General features: G+C 47.6%; 1 protein-coding gene across 1 annotated transcript; it reads right to left on the reverse strand.

The window, feature by feature from the left end:
- Positions 1-15,999: 15,999 nt before the first annotated feature.
- Positions 16,000-18,784, reverse strand: LOC117436265 (G-protein coupled receptor 35-like). The gene is given in 2 exon segments (XM_034063806.1): positions 16,000-16,911; positions 18,713-18,784. Coding segments are annotated over 2 exon segments (984 nt in total).
- Positions 18,785-19,208: the final 424 nt, after the last annotated feature.

Consider the following 19,208-nt stretch of genomic DNA (forward strand, 5'->3'; position numbering starts at 1 on the left):
TCTTCCCTGTGAGGGTGCTGAGGTGCTGGCACAGGGTGCTTCAGAAAAGCTGTGGCTGCCCCATCCCTGGCAGTGTTCAAGGCCAGGTTGGATGGGGCTTGGAGCAACCTGCTCTAGTGGAAGGTATCCCTGCCCATGGCAGGGGGTTGGAACTGGATGACCTTTAAGGTACCTTCCAACCCAAACCATTCTGTGATTCTATGAAGCCAAGGAATCAGGCATTTGCTTATCAGGGGCATGAACTGGTTGAATAGAAAAGTAACTTTCTGAGCTGGTGGGAAAGCTTTGCATAGGCTGGCTCTTACTCCATGGAAGTGCAACCAAGTGGTCCTGTCAGCTCAGGGCTGGCTCTTCCTGCCCCTGGGAGCAAGGCATGGCCACCCCAATAAGCTGAGGGAGGAACTGCTGAGCATACACTCAGTCTTTGCATGCAGTAACTCCTGCAGAAGCTGTGAGAGCACTGGGGACCTGCTTCCAAACTGCTGACTTCACCCCATGGCAGGAAACAGCCCCATCAGCATCAGCATCCAGGCACCTCGGGCATCACTGGTGCAGCTCTGCCATTCCCAATTCCAAAGCTATGGGACCCCTTCATTAGCACCATAACCCACTGTCTCCACTGCTGCAGCCCTGCCAGGAGCTGGTCCTGTCTGTCTCAGTCCTTGGCCCAGGATGTTTTAAGCAGGGACTAGAGGATAGGGGTAATTGGTGACTGAACTAATGAGTAGGCTCCAGGGGTGGGATGGTCACTGGTACAATGAAGTCCCTCTGTTTCGGGTGGCACAGGTTGCTTCCTCCTCCTTCCCCTTCTTTCTGTGTCCTTTGGCTGGAGGTGAACAGTAACAACGATGTTAAACCATAACAGATGTGATGCTCCATCCCAAGCAGCCAAAGGGAGGTGAGAAGATCCCTACACAAATGACTTACAGCCGGGTGCTGCCATCCCTGTCTGTTTGATCCCAGCATGATGCTTGATCCCAGCAGTGGAGTATATAGCCCTCTATGCAGTATGGACCAGCTGAACACTTGTAGCCAGGGTTTTGGTATGAGCTGGAACACTATTCAAACAAAAGTGAGCCATGTCCCCCCAAGTCAGTCATTAATAACGTGTGTGTGGATGCTTTGCCTTGACAACTGCATAGCCGAGGTTAGCCTGGTCCAAATCTCATTTAAACAGCTTCCCAAGAAGGTTTTGGAAAGTGACATGAAACTGCACTGAGATCCATCCATTTCAGCTGTAACTTCACCCAGTACTTGTTTAGAAGTCATGTCTGAGAGATTTGCCTAATGGATGAGCATGTTTTCCATACACATTCCCTGCCTTGACACTTTCCCACTGGAGATCACTCAGCTGCTGGGGATCTGTGATAATGATGACTTAGACACACAGAATTCAGACAGAGCACAAAGGGCCCCAGGCTGCCTCCACCCCAAGCACATTTCCATTCTTCACACCTTCTCTCTCTACAGCATCAAAGGCTTGTAATGCTCCTTAAGTCCATGTTTACAGTTGACTCAGGCCACCGAAGGCATCCCGCATTAAACCATCTCATTACATAAGAGATGTTTCCAATTTTATGAGCCTTTGAAGTGAATTCTATGGATGCTGTGCGGCTACTGGTCTTGCAGCTCTCCCACTGGGTTTTGATCCCAACTTTATGTGTGCCTTGGATGCCTTTGGTTGCCTTCCAACCAGCAAGACTGATTCCCTGGGGTTTAATAACACAATGTCCCCCAGCACTTTGTTTTCAGGTCTGTGATGTATTGCTTGCCATGGGCACAAAGATAACTCAATAGATGCCAGATTTATTATGCCATGAGATTCTCTGCCGTCTCCATCCCCACTTTGGCATAGGGGAGCATTTAAAGGAGTTTGTCAAGCTGATGTGAACCACTCTGAAATCAGATTAAATCCACTGCTGGAGTAGCCTGTTCTAGCTCTGTCCCCCAGCAGAGGTCCCTGAAATCCCTCTCTCCATGTGCAGTAATGCAGACAGCAGTGTTGGTAAGGGGGTTTTTCCACTTCCTGCATGGAACAGATCCCAGTCTGACCCAGGTGATAGTTGTGTATACACCAGACAGTAACTAATCTGAAATGCTGCTGTAGGAAATGTAGTTGCATCCCTCATGTAAAGTTCACCAAGGCGCCTTCTCTACTCTTTATACATTAACAACAGCACAGATATGTCCACATTCAGTGTTGGGAGATAGGATCCCCTGGCTCCCCAGGCTGAGCAGGGCATTGAGTGGGTTCCAAGGCAGCAGGGATGTGTGGTGTATGGTTGTCCCTGGCTATGTCCACTGGGGAGGGCTGCAGGGACCCACTGCAAACACTGGTGCTAACAGACAAGGTGGAAGAGGAAGGGGTTTTCCTGCTGTTCTCCATTTCTGCTCTTTCTTCAGAGTTAAAAGCTGATAGGTTTCTAGGAGAAGCTCTTATCCTTGCTACCATTCCTTCTCTTTCCCCCCATCCATTTGCTTTGAGAGAGTTTTTCATTCTCTTGCTTGTTTCCCAAAGCCTCTCCTTTTCCTCATCCCCCTGTCATTGAGGGGAAAAAGTATAATTCCCCAAGCCACAAACAGCAGCAACGACCTGAATAAATAACTCAGACATACAGGAAAAGCTGGGCTATTTTTGAACTTCCTCTCTCCAGCTTTATTTCTGGCTCTTTCAATGGACACTGTCTTCTGCCACCTACCTCTGGGCCTGGGCACATCCAGAGGCACATCTGGAGGGGTTAGGGTCAGGGTTAGGGTGGCAGGGGTACCAGGGGCGCCTTCGCATCACTGCCTCCTCCACTGGTCAAGCTGCATCCCCAGGCAGTAGGGAAAGGGAGATTATTGCTGCTGTTCCGAGGCAAAGGCCAGGGAAACCTTCTGTGAGCAGAGCACATGAGGAGTAGCCCAAAGGAAAGCCTCATAGAAACAGAGTACATGAGCAGTAGTTCGATGCTCAGCAAATCAGAGCACCCCAAAATGATGCCATAAAAGCAGCCCTATATCACATCACCTTAATGGGTGTACTGATAGAAGTGAACAACTCAAGTCAGATTTAGGTCAGGTCAGGCTGTATTTCCCTCAGTGTTTGCCTACAGGGGTCTTTTTCCTGCTTTCAGCTTCTTTTTCCTGCAAAACCAGTTCTTTAGGCAGGATTATTATTGCTCATCCAGTGAATGCCCCACTCTGATTTGCTTCCTGCAGCTCTTCTGTGTTTAGATCCTCTGTTGATAAACAGTCGCTTCCTTTTACCTCCCTGTAGGACTATGAGAGAGCCTGCGGGCAAAGGGGATTGACAGCATCATCTTTCCTCTGCCACTGAGCTGGTAAGAAAAGCCTCCTGCAGTGCCTATGGGACACATTGGCTTGGGTGATGCTGGGGATAACCCAGGGATAAAACATTGCACAGAGGAACCAGGGACACAGATGGCAGCCAGAGGAGGGCTTGGCCATGGGGACCAAGACATGCTGGAGACATCTCATGCAAGCCTCTCCCTTGGTGCACAGAGACAAAGACATCTCTGCCAGTTGCCAGAAGTCAGTCACACAGAAAGAAGAAGGGAGATTGAAATAGCAGACTACAAATCATGACCAAAGGATTGTGCCTTCCTCCTCCTTTATTACTCTGTAAGAGCATCAGAACTGAAAGGCAGCTTGGGGGTTTTTTTTTGTGTGAAATGAATTGCAAGTAAGTGGAGGGCTCCAAGTGCCTGATCTATCTGTAATACAACCAGGGAGGTTTCATTTGCTTGTTTTCCTAACACTTAATAAAATATCTGGCAAACTGAAGTAATAAAACCACTTATGTCAAAAAATGTGTGTTTTCATTTCTTCAGCAAGCCTTTAGCTGCAGGCTCTGCTCACCCTGGAGACCATCAAGGAAGAGTTGAAAACACACAAACACACAAATCTATTGTGCCTTGTTTCCTGTCATTAAACCACAGCTGAGGGTACCCAAGAGGTCCAAGCCTGGCAGTGCAAGGCACAAGGGGCAGGGCCTTGGGTTGCAGGCAGCAGGTCAGCAGTGGGGTGGCTGCCACCACTTTGCTGTCCTTCATCAGCCCCGGATCCTGCTTTTGGCTGCACAAAGGGCCCACTTGGTGCAGTGCAGAACAGCACCTGGGGTAAAGACATGTGTTTATGTGCATGTTTACAGGTATTTAATTGAATCATAGAATCATAGAATAGTTAGGGTTGGAAAGGACCTCAAGATCATCTAGTTCCAACCCCCCTGCCATGGGCAGGGACACCTCACACTAAACCATATCACCCAAGGCTTCATACAACCTGGTCTTGAACACTGCCAGGGATGGAGCATTCACCACCTCCCTGGGCAACCCATTCCAGTACCTCACCACCCTAACAGGAAAGAATTTCTTCCTTATATCCAATCTAAACCTCTGCTGTTTAAGTTTCAACCCATTACCCCTTGTCCTATCACTACAGTCCCTAATGAATAGTCCCTCCCCAGCATCCTTATAGGCCCTCTTCAGATACTGGAAGGCTGCTATGAGGTCTCCACGCACCCTTCTCTTCTCCAGGCTGAACAGCCCCAGCTTTCTCAGCCTGTCTTCCTATGGGAGGTGCTCCAGTCCCCTGATCATCCTCGTGGCCTCCTCTGCACTTGTTCCAACAGTTCCATGTCCTTTTTATGTTGAGGACACCAGAACTGCACACAATACTCCAGGTGAGGTCTCACGATCATAAAGGGGTTTGGGCTGGAAAGGACCTTAAGACCATCCAGTTCCAACCCCCTGCCATGGGGAGGGACACCTCAAACTAAACCATGTCAGCAAAGGCTCTGTCCAACCTGGACTTGTATATTGAAAATGTATATTGATATGTAATATTTGAAACGTATGCAGGACTTTGAGGCTTAGAAGCAAGAAAGAGGATGAGAAGGACTTGAAGACCTATATGCTTCTACCACACATGTGAGTTGTGCACACATTTTCGTTCCCATATACTCCACCATAAGGCTTATAAGGGACAAGAACTTTGCGCTAAAGGTGTTGGGGGCTGTGGTGTTGCTTATTCTGTGCTAGAGCAAGCTGTAGGGCCAGCTGTGCTGGTGCAGGTTCAATCAGAAAGCCAAAGAGGCAGGTGTAGGTCATTGGCCTTGGATCAGTGCTGTGCTCAAATGGCTTCACTGCATGTAGGTAACAAGTTCTCTGCCCTGCAGGGCAAAGTGCGGTCCATGCAGATGGGGTCTTTGGTGTTTGGAGAGTGTTTTTGTGGAGGGAGTTGTGCTCTCAGGGTGAGCTTTGGGTCTCCATCCTCTTCTGGATCCTGCATCCCTGCTGCTGGACACTCTTCCCCCATCTACAGATCTTCCCTTCCCAGGCTCCTTCCCATAGCCTTGCATTGCTCTCTTGCACTGCTCTCTCTAGTCTGAGTCCCTACCACTGGCTGCCTTGGGTATAAAGGCTTTGACCTCTGTTTGAGTTTCTATAGGGAGTTAGAGCAGAAAATAGAGGGCACAGTTAAAAGGTTGTGGTGATGGAGAGAGTTTATGTCTCCTGGGCACAGCATGTTTTGTGTGTGTATGTGCTGCAGTGCTGAGGTTAATGAAGGTGCATATAACTGAGCTTGAGCAGCTTCAAAGATGGGTATGGTGTGTGGCTGGGGGTGAATGGAAAATATGTGTGCCTGTGTGCCTGTCCGTTGTTGCTGTTGATGTGTTGTGCACCCTTAGGATGGTCTTCACTGCTGGTCTTCCTTCAGCCATTGATCCCCACACTGCTCAATGCTTTCCTTCTAATGTCTGCACAACAGTGGGGAAGCTCAGAGAAATGCTGATGCCCTGAGGGCAGGGGGGTTTCAACCCCCCTGTGTAAGCAATTGATGATCCAATCCTAGCAAGCTGTTTGTCCATGTTCTGGCTTCTCTCATTCACCTGACATTTACCCACACCCTCCTTTGGTGTTGCAGGGCCTGAAAGAGGCATCTGGCCTGTGTCAGCTTTTATCTGCCCTTTTCCTTCCTACTGTGTCTCATTATGTTTGCTCACTAATTCAATTCGGATCTGAAAGGAAATACATGAGAAATTAACTGGGAAGGTATCGGCAGCTGCAGGAACTCCATGGGAGAAGAAATCCATTTGCTAATGCAGTTAGTGGCAATGCAAAACCTAGACATGACTGCAAATTACTTGGGCACGTGTAAGTCTGGAAACAGAGAGGATCCAAGGAAATGGGTATCTGACTGTTGAGTGTCATTTCCCTTTCTCTTCTTGAGGCTGTAGGTAGGCTCACAGCAGGATGACACAGCCCTTGCAACAGTAATGCAATGGCAAAGCACATCAGACTTAAGGTGGTTTGGGAGCTGTCACCAGGGCCCGTGTGTGGTGCCACCAGTGTCCCCAACCACTGGGAGCACCCAGGGCTGCATCCCAGGTGCCTGTGCTCCATCTGCCTGTGCTGTGGAGCAGGGATATGGCTGTGAGGAGCTTGCCACAGGTATCCTCTGCTTGGCTCCTGTGGGACAGCTGAGTCCCAGTAATTACACCCTTTGGGCAGCCTTGCTACAGATATAGATCCCAAAGAGCACTCTGCATAATTGCAGATCTGGGTGGGTGATGCAGGGATTAAAACCATCGCTTTTCTTCTTGTATTCCCTTCCCTTCTATTCTCTTACATTCTAGTTCTGTTACATTCTCTCCTCTTCTCTTATATTCTTCTATATACTCTTAGAGTCTCTTCCTTTCTCTTACATTCTTTCCTCTTCTAAGAATCTAAGAGAAGAGAATATAAGAGATCTAAGAGGAGAGAATCAGTGCTGGCCCCCTTTTCCTTGCTTGGGTGCTGCTGTGATAGGGGTCCCTGCAGGCCATGGCAACCCCCTTTTTCTTGGTGGGGTGTTGTGGAGGAGCAGGCCCTTTGGGTGTTTTCCAGTGAAGTAAAAGGGAGTGAGTAGTTTGCTATATCCACTGCAGATGGGACAAGAAATAACGGATTTAACCAAAATGACTTGGAAGGTCCTTTCCAGCCCAAGCTATTCAATGACTTACACTGCAGTTGGAAATGCTGTCTGGAGATTAAAATAAACCCCGCTAATGCTGGAGATAACTGAACCTAGAAATACCCCTTGCTGTGAGGTGCTATTAAAACAGGCTCGATAGAATTTCACTAGTTAGGACATGGGAATGTGTGAGCTTTCATTAGCTGGTCTCTTCCTGCCCCTTTTTTTGCAGACCTGTGCTTTGACATGCACACTGAGGCAAATTAGAGATGATGTGACAGGAACATGTGTGCTAGCATTGAAGGGGGCAGAGAAGAGCCAAACTGACTGCAAACTCTGAGTACACATCAGTGCAGTCCCAGAGTGGCAAAAACTCTTACCTTAGTATGAGCCCTCCTTCTCTTCTGCAGCTTGACAGGACTCCTTTCACCAGGTGATATCACCACCAGGTTGAGCCACTGGACTCGATTAGGCAGGTTATTCCCTTCCTAATTGAGCCCAGGTTTGTTCCTGTATCTCAGCAGTGGCTACAGCCGGTTGAAGTCACCATTTCTCCCATAAATTATTGCACACTATAAAAAGAAACCCAGCAACAGAAAGCTCCAACACAAGGGGACTGGGGAAGAAAACAGAACAGAGGACCTGAAAATGATGTTGGTTTTTTTCAGATGCTTTTTTTTTTTGCCATCCATCATGTGTACACAAGAGTAAGCTTCCCTGAAATGGTCCTTTCTGGGTTATCATTTGGGAAGCTGAGGTAAGGGAGCTTGTATCTTATTTGATGTTAAATCTTTCAGGACCTGGCTAAACAGTATTCTGAATTTCACTGCTGATTCTGATGTTACAGAATAGCCATGACCCTGGAGCTTTGTTTGGCACAAGAAGGTGATCATTGTATCTAATGTTGTGTCATTTGGCTAAACAATGTCTGAATGTTTTAAAGTACATTATTCTGTCAAAATCTCGAGTGCTGTATAAAGAAAAGGGTAGAGATCTCATCCAGCTGCTGTTAATGTAGGTGGCAAACATGAAGCTTATTACTGATTGCTGTCTGTTCTTCCAGTTGTACACAGTTAATTATATCTAACACGGAAAATAGTCTGATAAACCTATACAAGCACAATACCTGCTTAACAGTAAAAGGAATGATGTATTTTTACTGTTAAAGAGAATCACTTATGACAAACACTGTGAGATTCTGCTCTCTCATACTGAAATTTAATGATGAGAGCTTGCCCCAGTGTGCTCATCTGTGCATTGCAAGTAAATTAACAGTGGTCAGAGCGTTACTTTCAAGTATTACTTAAAGAGCATTACTTGTAAGTGTTGTCCCTTCATCTGGTGTTTCTAGCGTTTGAGCAGCATCTTCACTGCACCCTCAGACCTAGACCACATGAGGGAGTGTTCAGAGGCACAAGAGCTCCTAGGCAAATGTGGGTGGGAGCCAGCTTTAGAGCTGGGATGAGTGTTTATGCAGAGAAAGGTGCAGCAGCAGAGGCTGCATTGGTGCTGGCAGTGTGTGAATCCACGCATTAACCCAGCTTGCTGCAGTGGTTTCAGCTGAGGAGAGCAGCCAGTGTAAAATACTACCTGCACAGTCTTTATCTCCAGTAACTCCAGTGTTCCTGGTGTCTCAGCCTGTATAGCCCATAGATTGACAATAACAGGAAAGTGAGTTATCTTCTCAAGATACAGCAGTTTGCCAGGCCTTCCCAAAACTACTTGAGTGTGGTTTTTTTTCTGTGTGCAGGGTGTTTCTTATCACACACCAAAGCTTTTCCAGAAGTCAAATGGCATTGTTTTCCCTCTCTTCCCCCAGCAAAGGGGAAGTGTGTGGCCAGTTGCAATGATAGTGCATGAAGAGATGTTGCCCCGAAGCAGGATGAAATGGCTGCATCCTTCCAGGAGGCTGCCTCTGAAAGGAGAATTGCCCCGTGAGCTGGAGTGCTGCAAGGGGAGAGCTGCCTCTCCAGTGAGTGCCCGACCCCAGAGAGGGGTGGGGAGCTGGGGACTTAGCACCTTCCTGCCTGTGACCAGGGGTGAAAAAATGTCATGATGTGGAATGGGCTGGGCTTGGAAAGGACCTTAAAGCTCATCCAGTTCCAACCCCTGCCACAGGCATGGACACCTTTCACCAGAGCAGGTTGCTCCAAGCCCCCTGTGTCCAACCTGGCCTTGAACACTGCCAGGGATGGGGCAGCCACAGCTTCTCTGGGCACCCTGTGGCAGCACCTCAGCACCCTCACAGGGAAGAACTTCTGCCTAAGAGCTCATCTCGGTCTCCCCTCTGTCAGGTTAAAGCCATTCCCCTTGTCCTGTCCCTGCAGGCCCTTGTCCAAAGCTGCTCTCCAGGTTTTCTGTACCCCCTTTAGGCACTGGAGCTGCTCTCAGATCTCCTCTTAAGGATCCGCCTCTCCAGCCCTCGCAGTATCTCTATGCCTGTGAGAATTGTTCTTATGAGGTCTCTGCAGCTGAATGGGAATTCCACTGAAAAAGACATTTCTTGTTTAAATCAGTCCCTTCTCCCTATCCCACCCCCATGGAAGTGACCAGAGTAAGAACGTGAATGATAGTGGAGCTGAACGCATTTCAGAAGTACCAGAACTGACACTCATGGTTAGTTTGCCTCACTCCTGTTTCTTTCCTCCCTCCCTTTCATTTAACCCCGATTTGTGTTTCCTTCCTCCTACAAATCCCCCTCGTTTGCGTTCGAGGTGAGCTGAGGTCCGGTTTCCCTCTAGTGGTTTGACGCTTTCTGTGCAGCCCTGAAGCAGAGCAGAGCTCGGGCCCTTTGAGGTTCCAGAGCAATCTCAACAGTAGGTGAAAATGCTTGGGGCTCTGTTTTGGGCCAGACTCTGATCCTGCAGCTAGGAGTTATGTGAGCTGTTATAACCAGATGATAATAGAAAAGGAATGCCTAAATGCAGCTCTTGTCCCTTCCCCTTATAGTGGTGCTCAGGAGAAGCCAGCCAGCATCCTTGCAGCTCAAAATGCTTTTGGAGATGTGCATCAGAAAAGGACAGCTGTCCTCTTCTTCATTCCTGAGCTGCCTCTGCATCATTTCTCATTAGTGATCAGAGCAATCATTAGTACACCTCTTACTAGTTTTAGCTGCCACTGAATGATGTCCTTGGTGGTAGCATTTAGTGGTCTGCAGCAAGAACCAGAGTCAGGGGTCTGCATGCTGCCTTTCAAGGATTGTGAAAGCTGGTTTGCATCTCAGAAGTGTTGCAGCTTCTGCCACAGTTCCAGGCTCACCAGTGCCATGGCAGAAAATGTGATCAGCAGCCCTGTGAAATAAAGAGGTGAGCTGTGTCTGGTCTAGTGAGTGATTTGACCACCCTGGATCTGAGGTCAGTATTGCTGTTTGCCCTCCTGTTTCAAAGGAGTTAATGCAGGAGTATATTCCAGGTGCAATTGTTCATGGACAGAAAAGACCTGGGAGCTCTGGGTTGTCTTTGAATTTTCCCTGCAAGGGGAACATGGCTCCATGGGTGCAGGTTCCTGAGGCTCAAAAGCAGCCTGAGCAAGCAAACCATAGGACAGTGCTGCAGCATCTATGTGCATCTGCAGCTCTTGACTAGCCTCCAGGTTGTCTTAAAGCAGCTTCAGAAGTGTTTCTGCATTGTCTGTGCATTACAAAGCAGCCTTTGAGATTAATTCCTTGTTATTAGGGTATACTCAGTATAGAGCTTGGTTTAAATGCTTCTCTTGCATTTCCAGGAGCTGATTTAGCCTTTCTTAGGCTGGTTCTTGGTGGAAGCTTATAAATGAGTTACTGACTTAGTACACCCAGCTCATTGATCCTCAACCACCATCATTTTCATTTCATGGTCCTTGTTAGTACTTCAGTTTTCAAAGTCACCTCGCCCCTGGGTCGTGATAGTTTTACCACTGTACACAAAACACTTCACTTTGCATCATCATCATCAAATGTTGTCCACATATTCCTATTGTCTGTATCAAGGCAATCACTGGCAGTATTAACCATGAGCAGTCAAATCAAGCCTGAAGGGAGCTCAACTCATAACATCCCTTTGGTGTGATGCTTCCCATCCACAACTTGGTGCTGTGGTCACCAGACAACGGCAGTTGTGTCTCCCATCAGCCTGGTGAGACTTCAAGGGAGGAACAAATCATGTTACCAGGCACAAAACGGGTGGCTGCCATCATCAGGTTCACCAGGATATGTCAGAGTAACTCAACACCAGCTACCAGTAGGCAAAGCTATGACGAAGTGTTACCTGCAGAGACCTTGTGTGTCTCCTGGTGTGGCTCTTGGGTTTCTGTGTGATGCCTGAACACCACTGGGTCAGGGTCCTCATGCTTTGCTTTTCTCCACCTCGGCTCCCTACCAGCTACCCTCCAGGCTCTTGCAGCTGCTGATGGTCCCCTTCCATCCAGCTGCAGGTTTTATCACCTCTGCCTTGGACCAATGATGCTCAGCTGGTGTTTTCCCCTGCCCCAGCAGCTCTCAGTCTGTCTCAGCCCTGTGACTGCTGCCACCACTTGGCACAGTGCAGGTGACACTTGGGCTGTTTTCTCACTTCCTTGCTGGCAGCTCTCCACCAGGGTAGTCTGTGGGCACTGCTGGGAGCCAGCGCCTGTACAAAGAGCAGGGGCTCTGTTTGGTGGTCTTTGCCCCCTGACCCTATTTGTCTGACTTGCTTAAAAGCCTTGTGGCTGGTGTGAGATTTTATATGCCAATTGCTTTAAAATTCTGGACTTTTGGGGCTCTTCGTCCTTACTGAAAGCTGTGACAAAGCAATAAGGTGTTTTTCAGGACATACCTGAACAATTTTGTTGGTTTTAGCAGCAGCAATACTAGGCGATCTCACTTCTTTGCTTGTAATGTTTAGGTAGCGTTTTGTGTCTAAGGGAAGAATTTGCTGAGACCTGTTTGATCTTTGTACTTCTTGATCTCTAAGATTTAACTCTGTTTTGTACAGTTGTTTTTCCTTCCCTTGTAAGCTCTGCCTGATGTCCTGCTTGAGGTTGTTTCTCAGTCAAAGAAAGCCCTTCTCGTGATGTTTTCCTGTGCTCCTGGTATGGTTTGCTAACACACAGGTTTGATGGGCTTCCTGCCTCCTTTTGGTGTCAGGGGAAGATCTTGCCCTTGTCTGCCTTGCAGGGCTCTCTGTACTATAACCCTCTCCATACCCCCACAGCATCAGCACAGTCAAATAATGCCTCATGCCAGCCCCTCCTTCCCTGCTTAGAAGGGCCAAAGCTGCTGAATCTGATGGCTGCTCACATAGAAGCAAGAATCTGGATTACTTTCCTCCCATGTTATTTTTGCTTTTTGTTTGTGTCCTGCCTGCTTCCCACAGCCTAAATTTGTGCTGCAGCACCAATTTCCTCATTTAAAGTTTAAGGCTTTGTCAGCATCTTTTTCTTTTAAGGGGACAGAGAGATTCTGTCTTGCTGGAACATCAGCAGAATGCAGTGGTCCAGATCTGCTTGTTGGAGCTCTGATGGACTGTGGCTGCTGCCTCCGACTATTGTTAGCTAGGCTTCTGTGTAAGGAAATCAGAAATGTGTGGACAGCAGTGGTGCTGTCCTCATGGTTTGTTATTCCAGTGCTGTGTGATCAGGTAATCAGAAAGTTCCTTGCTCATCTTTGGGTTACAATGTAAGTAGCCTGTTGTAAGGCAGCTTTTGTATCATGTTAGCTAAGTCTCTTTTCCCAATTCTGGTATGAGTTTAGCTTTAGTAACAGAGGACTCTGATGTATAGTGGTGGTGAATGAATATTTATTTATAGATATAATACTATGAAATAGCTTTATTATCACTTGCTAAAGAATGCTTCCTTTTCTGTTTTCCTGGCAGTCAGTGCAAACAACAGAAACTATTCCTTCATGATGACTGGGATTGTGAACTCAACAAATTCCTATTTTACAATGAGGAAAAGAAACACTTAATGTTTTTAATGTAAAACGTGGACAGTGGAGGCCTCAGTTTGCTTCCTACAAGAGGAGAGCACTCAGTTCTTACAGCTCTATATGCAGCAAGCTTGGCTATGTGGAGGAATGCCAAATATCACAGAATCCCAAGGTTTGGAAGGGACCTCAAAAGATCATCTAGTCCAACCCCCCTGCAAGAGCAGGGTAACCTAGAGTACATCACACAGGAACTTGTCCAGGTGGGCCTTGAATATCTCCAACGTAGGAAACTCCACAACCTCCTGGGCAACCTGTTCCAGTGCTCTTTAGCACATTTGTACTGGTTTTGGCATCAAAAGGGAGTAAGCGGGCAGCTGCGTGGTGCTAAGCTGCTGGCTGGGGTGCAATCATGGAAGCTGTTTAGTTTGTTTAATAGAGTGCCTTGTCTGTGATCCTTCCTGGATTTGAAAACTGCGCTTGGGGAAGAAATTGCTCCGAAATTCTTTGGTTATAAAACAGTAGCAAATGGTATCTCAACAGCAGGTTTTATTTGCCATCCCATGAGGCCTATCCATGAGGCCACAGGAACAAAAGCATTACTGTTTTGTATTTCAGAGTAGGCAACTTCATCGGAGCTCACTGGAAACTAGGCAAGGTGCCCCATGTCAACAGGCAGAAAACATGAACATGATGGGGTTTGCAGAACAAGCATGTAGTTTGCTTTCTGGGTTAACAGTAGGGTAACAGGTTGATATGGCTCAGCCTTCATCTCTCTTCAAAGTAATCAACATTTTCATAATAATCTGTTTGGAACAGGCATTCATTGTAACCAATGAGATGCAGAAGCTCAGAAGGGAATCAGGATCTTACAGGAAAGAGCGTTTTTGAAGGCCCTTTGTGCTATTTCTGAAAACAGAAGATGTCTTCCTTGCTGAACACCTCTTGCCTGAACATGTAAGTGATACCTGTCATGGGCATTGACAGCACACCATAAAGGAGAATGGGCTAACAGGAACCCTGAGCCTCTTGCTTTCCAAGGGTAGTTAATAGCAGTGTATTTTCTGACAGCTACAAGGGTGACAACACTCACACATCTCCTTAAGCAATGGATGATTCTTAAGTTCAGGCACAGTTTGTGTCCAGTTTCTTTTGCTGTCTTTGAAAAGAGACTTTAAAAGGCAGAATGAGGGCCAAGCAGTGTGTGCTGTGATTAAGCTGGTCACATGCACTCAACTCACAGTGAAAGACCATCAATGTCAGAGCATTAAATAATACATCAAAGAAAATAGGGACATAAATGATCCACTGACCTGAATGGTTTCATCCATTTGTATGCTGAGCTTCCATCATGTTGGGACCTGTGCCAAGGTATTGACACAAAGCAGTTAGATCTAATGTTTGGATGAGGAGTGTTTTCTGTGATGAGAATGGTGGTTTCATATGTTGTTTGGCTGGTGTCTAGACAGTGGTTTCAGCATGTGATCTGCAGACACTAGGTGACAGGACACTTTTAGGGAAGCTATTTGTAAGCTGACACCAAGAAAGTTAGTTGTCTGTAGGTTTAAATGAGCAGAATATGGATTTGCATTCCCTGGAGGAATGTTTAGGTATTTACAATACAGAAGATACTCAGAGTCAAGGGCCACAAAACCAAAGGAGATACAGCTATCACACGCACTTCAACAACTCTGTAATGTTTCCCCTGCAGACTCTATGGGGCACTTCCTTCTAGTGCCTCAGGTTTTCCATTTGTGGCTTAACTGTTTTGAGCTGCTGTGTTGTCACTTCCCTATGGGGTGGGAGGATATGCAGTGCATAGTCAGTGAGTACAGGTATTATAGAGGAGATTTGTAGCTGGAAAGCCAGACGTTTACATTGATGCATGGTTCAGGATCCAGCTAGGAAAGCTTAAGGCTCTCTGTATAATCACAGAACGGTTTGGGTTGGAAGGGATCTTAAAGATCATCTGTTTCCAACCTTCCTGCCATGAGCAGGGACACCTTCAGGGTTAACTGTCTCAAAATGAAGTGCAGGAAAGCTGTTGAACCCTTGCTGTGCACTGTCCAAGCAGCTGAAAAAGCACCAAATCCAAAGCAATGCTTCATTACACAGGGCAGTGCCAAGAAGCCGTCAGCTGTGGGTCTGCCCTATCTGTACAGAAAGGCCTCACACACCTCACTGTCATCAAACCTCCCTGAAAACTGTGCATGGATTGTAAGGCAGGGATCATGGCTGCATCTGCTTCATGTTGCTCGTTGCTGTTTTCTGGGCACCAACATTCATGCAGCATGAGGCTGTGGCAAATTGAGCAGATGTGATCCCTTCTCACCAGTCAGAACACCTACTGAGGAGTTAATCCCACTGAAGTACAGCAAACCTGTCACCAGGATTTACAGCAGTTGCTTAGGTGAGATCAGGTCTTAACAGATTTATACCTGATAGGCACAATGCAAAAGTTCTGTTCTGGGCTCTACAATGCTTTGCAGGGCTCAGTTTTTGTGTGCAGTAATGGCTTTATTTATACCCACGATGGTTTTCGTCTCACAAATGCCAGGGTGTTTGTCACAAGCTGATACAAGTGTTAAATGGCAGGAATGGGGCAATAGTCTCAGGCCACTGTCTTTACCCCATGCACAGCAATAGCTGTGTCCTGGTGATAGCTGCAAGTTTTGACATCATATAGGCTGGCAGGGAACTACCAGTGTGTGGTTTGGTGTGAACAGCACAGATGTATTAGGTTTAGCATTGTAGTACATGGGGTTTTTCTTGGTTTTAAGTGACCATCTATATAACAGTACCAGAAGTGGATTTGTGTATTGCTGTATGGGGGCTCAGTTTCCTATGTTCAATTGCATGTTACGTACAAATAAGTGCATGGTGGAAACAGTGGCCTTGTCATCTATTCTCCACCCCACATGGCTCTCCGTCTGGAAGCTGTGATACAATGGTCTAAGACTGTGGTCAAAGCTGGAGACAAGTTACTGAGGACAGAAGGACAAAATTCAAGTTAATGTCAGACCCCTTGGATGGGATTGCCCCTTTTTGTAGGTACACCTATAGCTACAATGATTGCAAATACTGTAGGTGGTCCTGTTCCCTCTGCCTCAAAACTGCAGCAGCCCTGTGGCTCTTAACCCCTGTAGTGTGCTACGCCTTGTTTATGTCATGACTTGATCCGTGGGTGACTGGGATTCTTGGATTTGGTTCATCTTGCACCTCATCGATAGGCGAGTGGGGAACAGAGGAGGAAATTCCTGAAATTCCTTAGCTGCAAAGTAATAGCAAAATGCATCCAAACAGCAGTTAGAGTTTGCTAAGCACGTAAGGATGTGAACACAGGCGTTAACTTCTGAGAGCAGAGAACAAGCTCCAGCAACATCCACTGCAAACCGCAGGAGCAGGGCAATGTAGAAGGGTGCAAAACATACAGTGAACATGCACAGATTCATAGAAATAATGCGGATTGCTTTCTGGATTAATTTTGTCTCCTGAGGACTTGTGACCATCTTCTTCTTGAGACATCTGATGACTTGTACTGAGCAAAAAGTCACAATCAGTAAGGGAATAAAACAGCCAAAGATGACGGACACCAGCGATGTATAACTGGGTTGAGTAGATTGTTTCCGAAAGCAGAATTTTTCCTTTTTGTCATAAAATTGTAGATGCAAGTAGGAATAAATAATTACTATTATCCAAAGGGCCCCACGGATGGATGCTGATTTCAGTGGGGATCAAAGAATCTTTGCTTTTAGAGGGAACTTGATTGCAATGTATCAATCAATTGTTATCAGAGTGATGATCAGGATGCTCATAGGCATGTTTGTAAAGTAGATCCTTTGTATGGTGAAGCACAAGTTGTCTATGGGATGCTCATACATGGTAAAATGTATCAAGAAAGGCAGAGCAAAGAGCAGGAAACTGCCTGCAACTATGAGGTTGATCATGTACACCCTGGTTTCTGTCCACCTCTTGAGTCTGCAGCAGAAGACCCAGAAGGCAATCGCGTTCAGTGGGATCCCCAAAGAGAGCACTGGGATGTAGACTATAAATTGAAACAGCTCACAGGCAGCCTGAGGAAGCGCCGCAGGGCAGCCCGAGCCAGGCGTCGTCCCACCATGGGATCACGCTGCCACGGGTGCCCTACCTGGAGAGGTTTCAGCCTGTCGCCATCCAGCAGGCACAGGTAGGGAGCCGCAGGGAGATGGGGCCAAACGTCTTCCAGACCCCGGGAGATGCTGACGGGCGGGCAGGAGGTGCAGGAGGGAGCAAGCTGAGCCCCGCATGCTGTGCCCCACAGCCTGCCCGGGCGTGCCGGGGGTGCTCTGGGCAGTGGGCGTGGGCTGCGGGCGGCCAGCCCTCTCCCCAGCCGGCTCTGAGCCCTGCCCTGGGGCTGGCAGGGGAGCACAACTGCCTGAGCTCAGCCAGCTGGGATGTGGGCACAAGGGACACTGTCACACAGCCTCTCTGCTCCGCTTCTTTTGCAGATGGGCAGCCTGGGGCACCGAGTGGTGCTGCCCAGCCCCAGCGGGTTGAGACAGGAGCAGAAGCTCCGTCTGCCACCATTGATCACAATGGCACCGCGGCCGCCCCCTCGCTCAGAGAGAGCAGTCGGCAGCTGCCGCAGGCTGTCATCTGTAACACCAGCAGCCTCTGCAGCTTCTGGCAGTGTGAGGAACTCGGCTGTTGGCAGCACAAGCAGCAACCAACAGCAGCTTCTCAAAACTGCTGCCCAGCTCCACCGTGTGCCCAGTTACGGCAGCAGAGGTGCACGGCCAGAGACCTGTCAGCCTGCCCTGCACAGGTCCAAAGCCTCTGCTCCTACAGGTGAGAGCTCCTGAGCTCCAGAGCTCCTGAGCTCCAGAGCTCCTGACCTCGCCTGCCTTCCTCCAGAAGCCATGTGGGCTGATTGGTTTGATATTGCTTATACCAGATGGGGGAATCCATCAGACATCTATTATTTCTAAGATTTCTCAGGAATTGAAAGGAGGGTCAACTTTCTTTTAGATCCTGCTCTCTTGCTGTAACACTGAGATGTCATGGGTATGTTTTACAAGGAAATATCCCGTTTTTTATAGCTCCAATGCCCTTATTTTCTATCACAACTAATGGAACCAGGGGTAGAAACTCATGAGCAGCACATTATTTGTGCTTACATAAATACAAGGATAAACACTATTGCCCTCAGTTTGTATAAAGTGACTATTCCTGCTGTTTATAAGAGAGCACCTCCTTTTCAGGTGGCAGGAAGTGCAGGGAAAAGAGTCAGTTCTGCTCTGCAAACTGAGGCCAACTGTACAATAACTGAGATTTGCAGAGCCAGAGCCTATCAAGCAGCAATGCCAGAAAGCAGTTTTACTTCAGTTGTATTGCGCTTTCACCCCACCCAGAACATCAGAAGCTGGTACAGTCCCAGCTCCTGTTTGTAGCACCTCTTTCTGTACGGGTTCAGAAGTGTAAACCACATCCTTGAAATTTCAAATTAAACCCCAAGGAGACTGAGGAGTTTGCAGATGTAACCAGCATTAATTCAGTACATTAATTCTGCAGGCAGAAGAGCATCCAGTGTTCAAGTGCATTACAGCCTTTTGTTTATCCAAGAAGGTTTCTATAAGCTTGTGAGAAGAACATTGTCAATAAACATGAAAATAAAACCAACACAATCTTGGCTTGAGGAACATTTCCCAAAGCTAAGGATTACCATTGCCCAGTGATGCAATATCACTTCCAGATGGTACCAACATAAAGGCATGGCACATCCACATCAGCTGTGAATGAGCTGTGGACCTTGTGTTGCTTCATTGTTTTCCCTCCCTGTGTCATAGAATCACAGCATCAACCAGGTGGGAAAAGGCTTTGAAGATCAAGTCCAACCTTAAAGTGAGAAGCATAATAGTACGTGTCCTGAAAGAGCTCTGTCACATGCTTGGTTCCCCAGGACTGCATAGCTACCCCTGCAGAAGCAGTTCTGACAGGTTGTGTTAAAACAGCATCCTTATAGGCCCACTTCAGATACTGGAAGGCTGCTATGAGGTCCCCCAAAGGTACCAGTCACTGCTTGGGTCAGGCTGGGCATTGACCTGAGGGTACTGAATAATTCTGTTGGGCATCACTGCTGCTTACTGGGCTTTAAGGCCCCTTCAAAGGGGGCAACAGGGACAAGCTCCAGAACACCTGCACTACATTGGTGACCTTATCACGTGATGCAATGCAGCGGAAGAAGGTTTTGAGAAAGGGAAGAAGATAATCCAGATCCTGCTGAAGGCTGCTTTTGTCAGAAAACAGACTAAGGTCAAGGCACCTGCACAGGACAGCCAGCTGCGGGCAAGAGAATGGCAGGAAGCATGTCCCCACATCCCCACACATCTGG

The sequence above is a fragment of the Melopsittacus undulatus genome, chromosome 6 (genome assembly GCF_012275295.1).
Source record: "Melopsittacus undulatus isolate bMelUnd1 chromosome 6, bMelUnd1.mat.Z, whole genome shotgun sequence".
In the NCBI taxonomy this organism is placed as follows: Eukaryota; Metazoa; Chordata; class Aves; order Psittaciformes; family Psittaculidae; genus Melopsittacus; species Melopsittacus undulatus.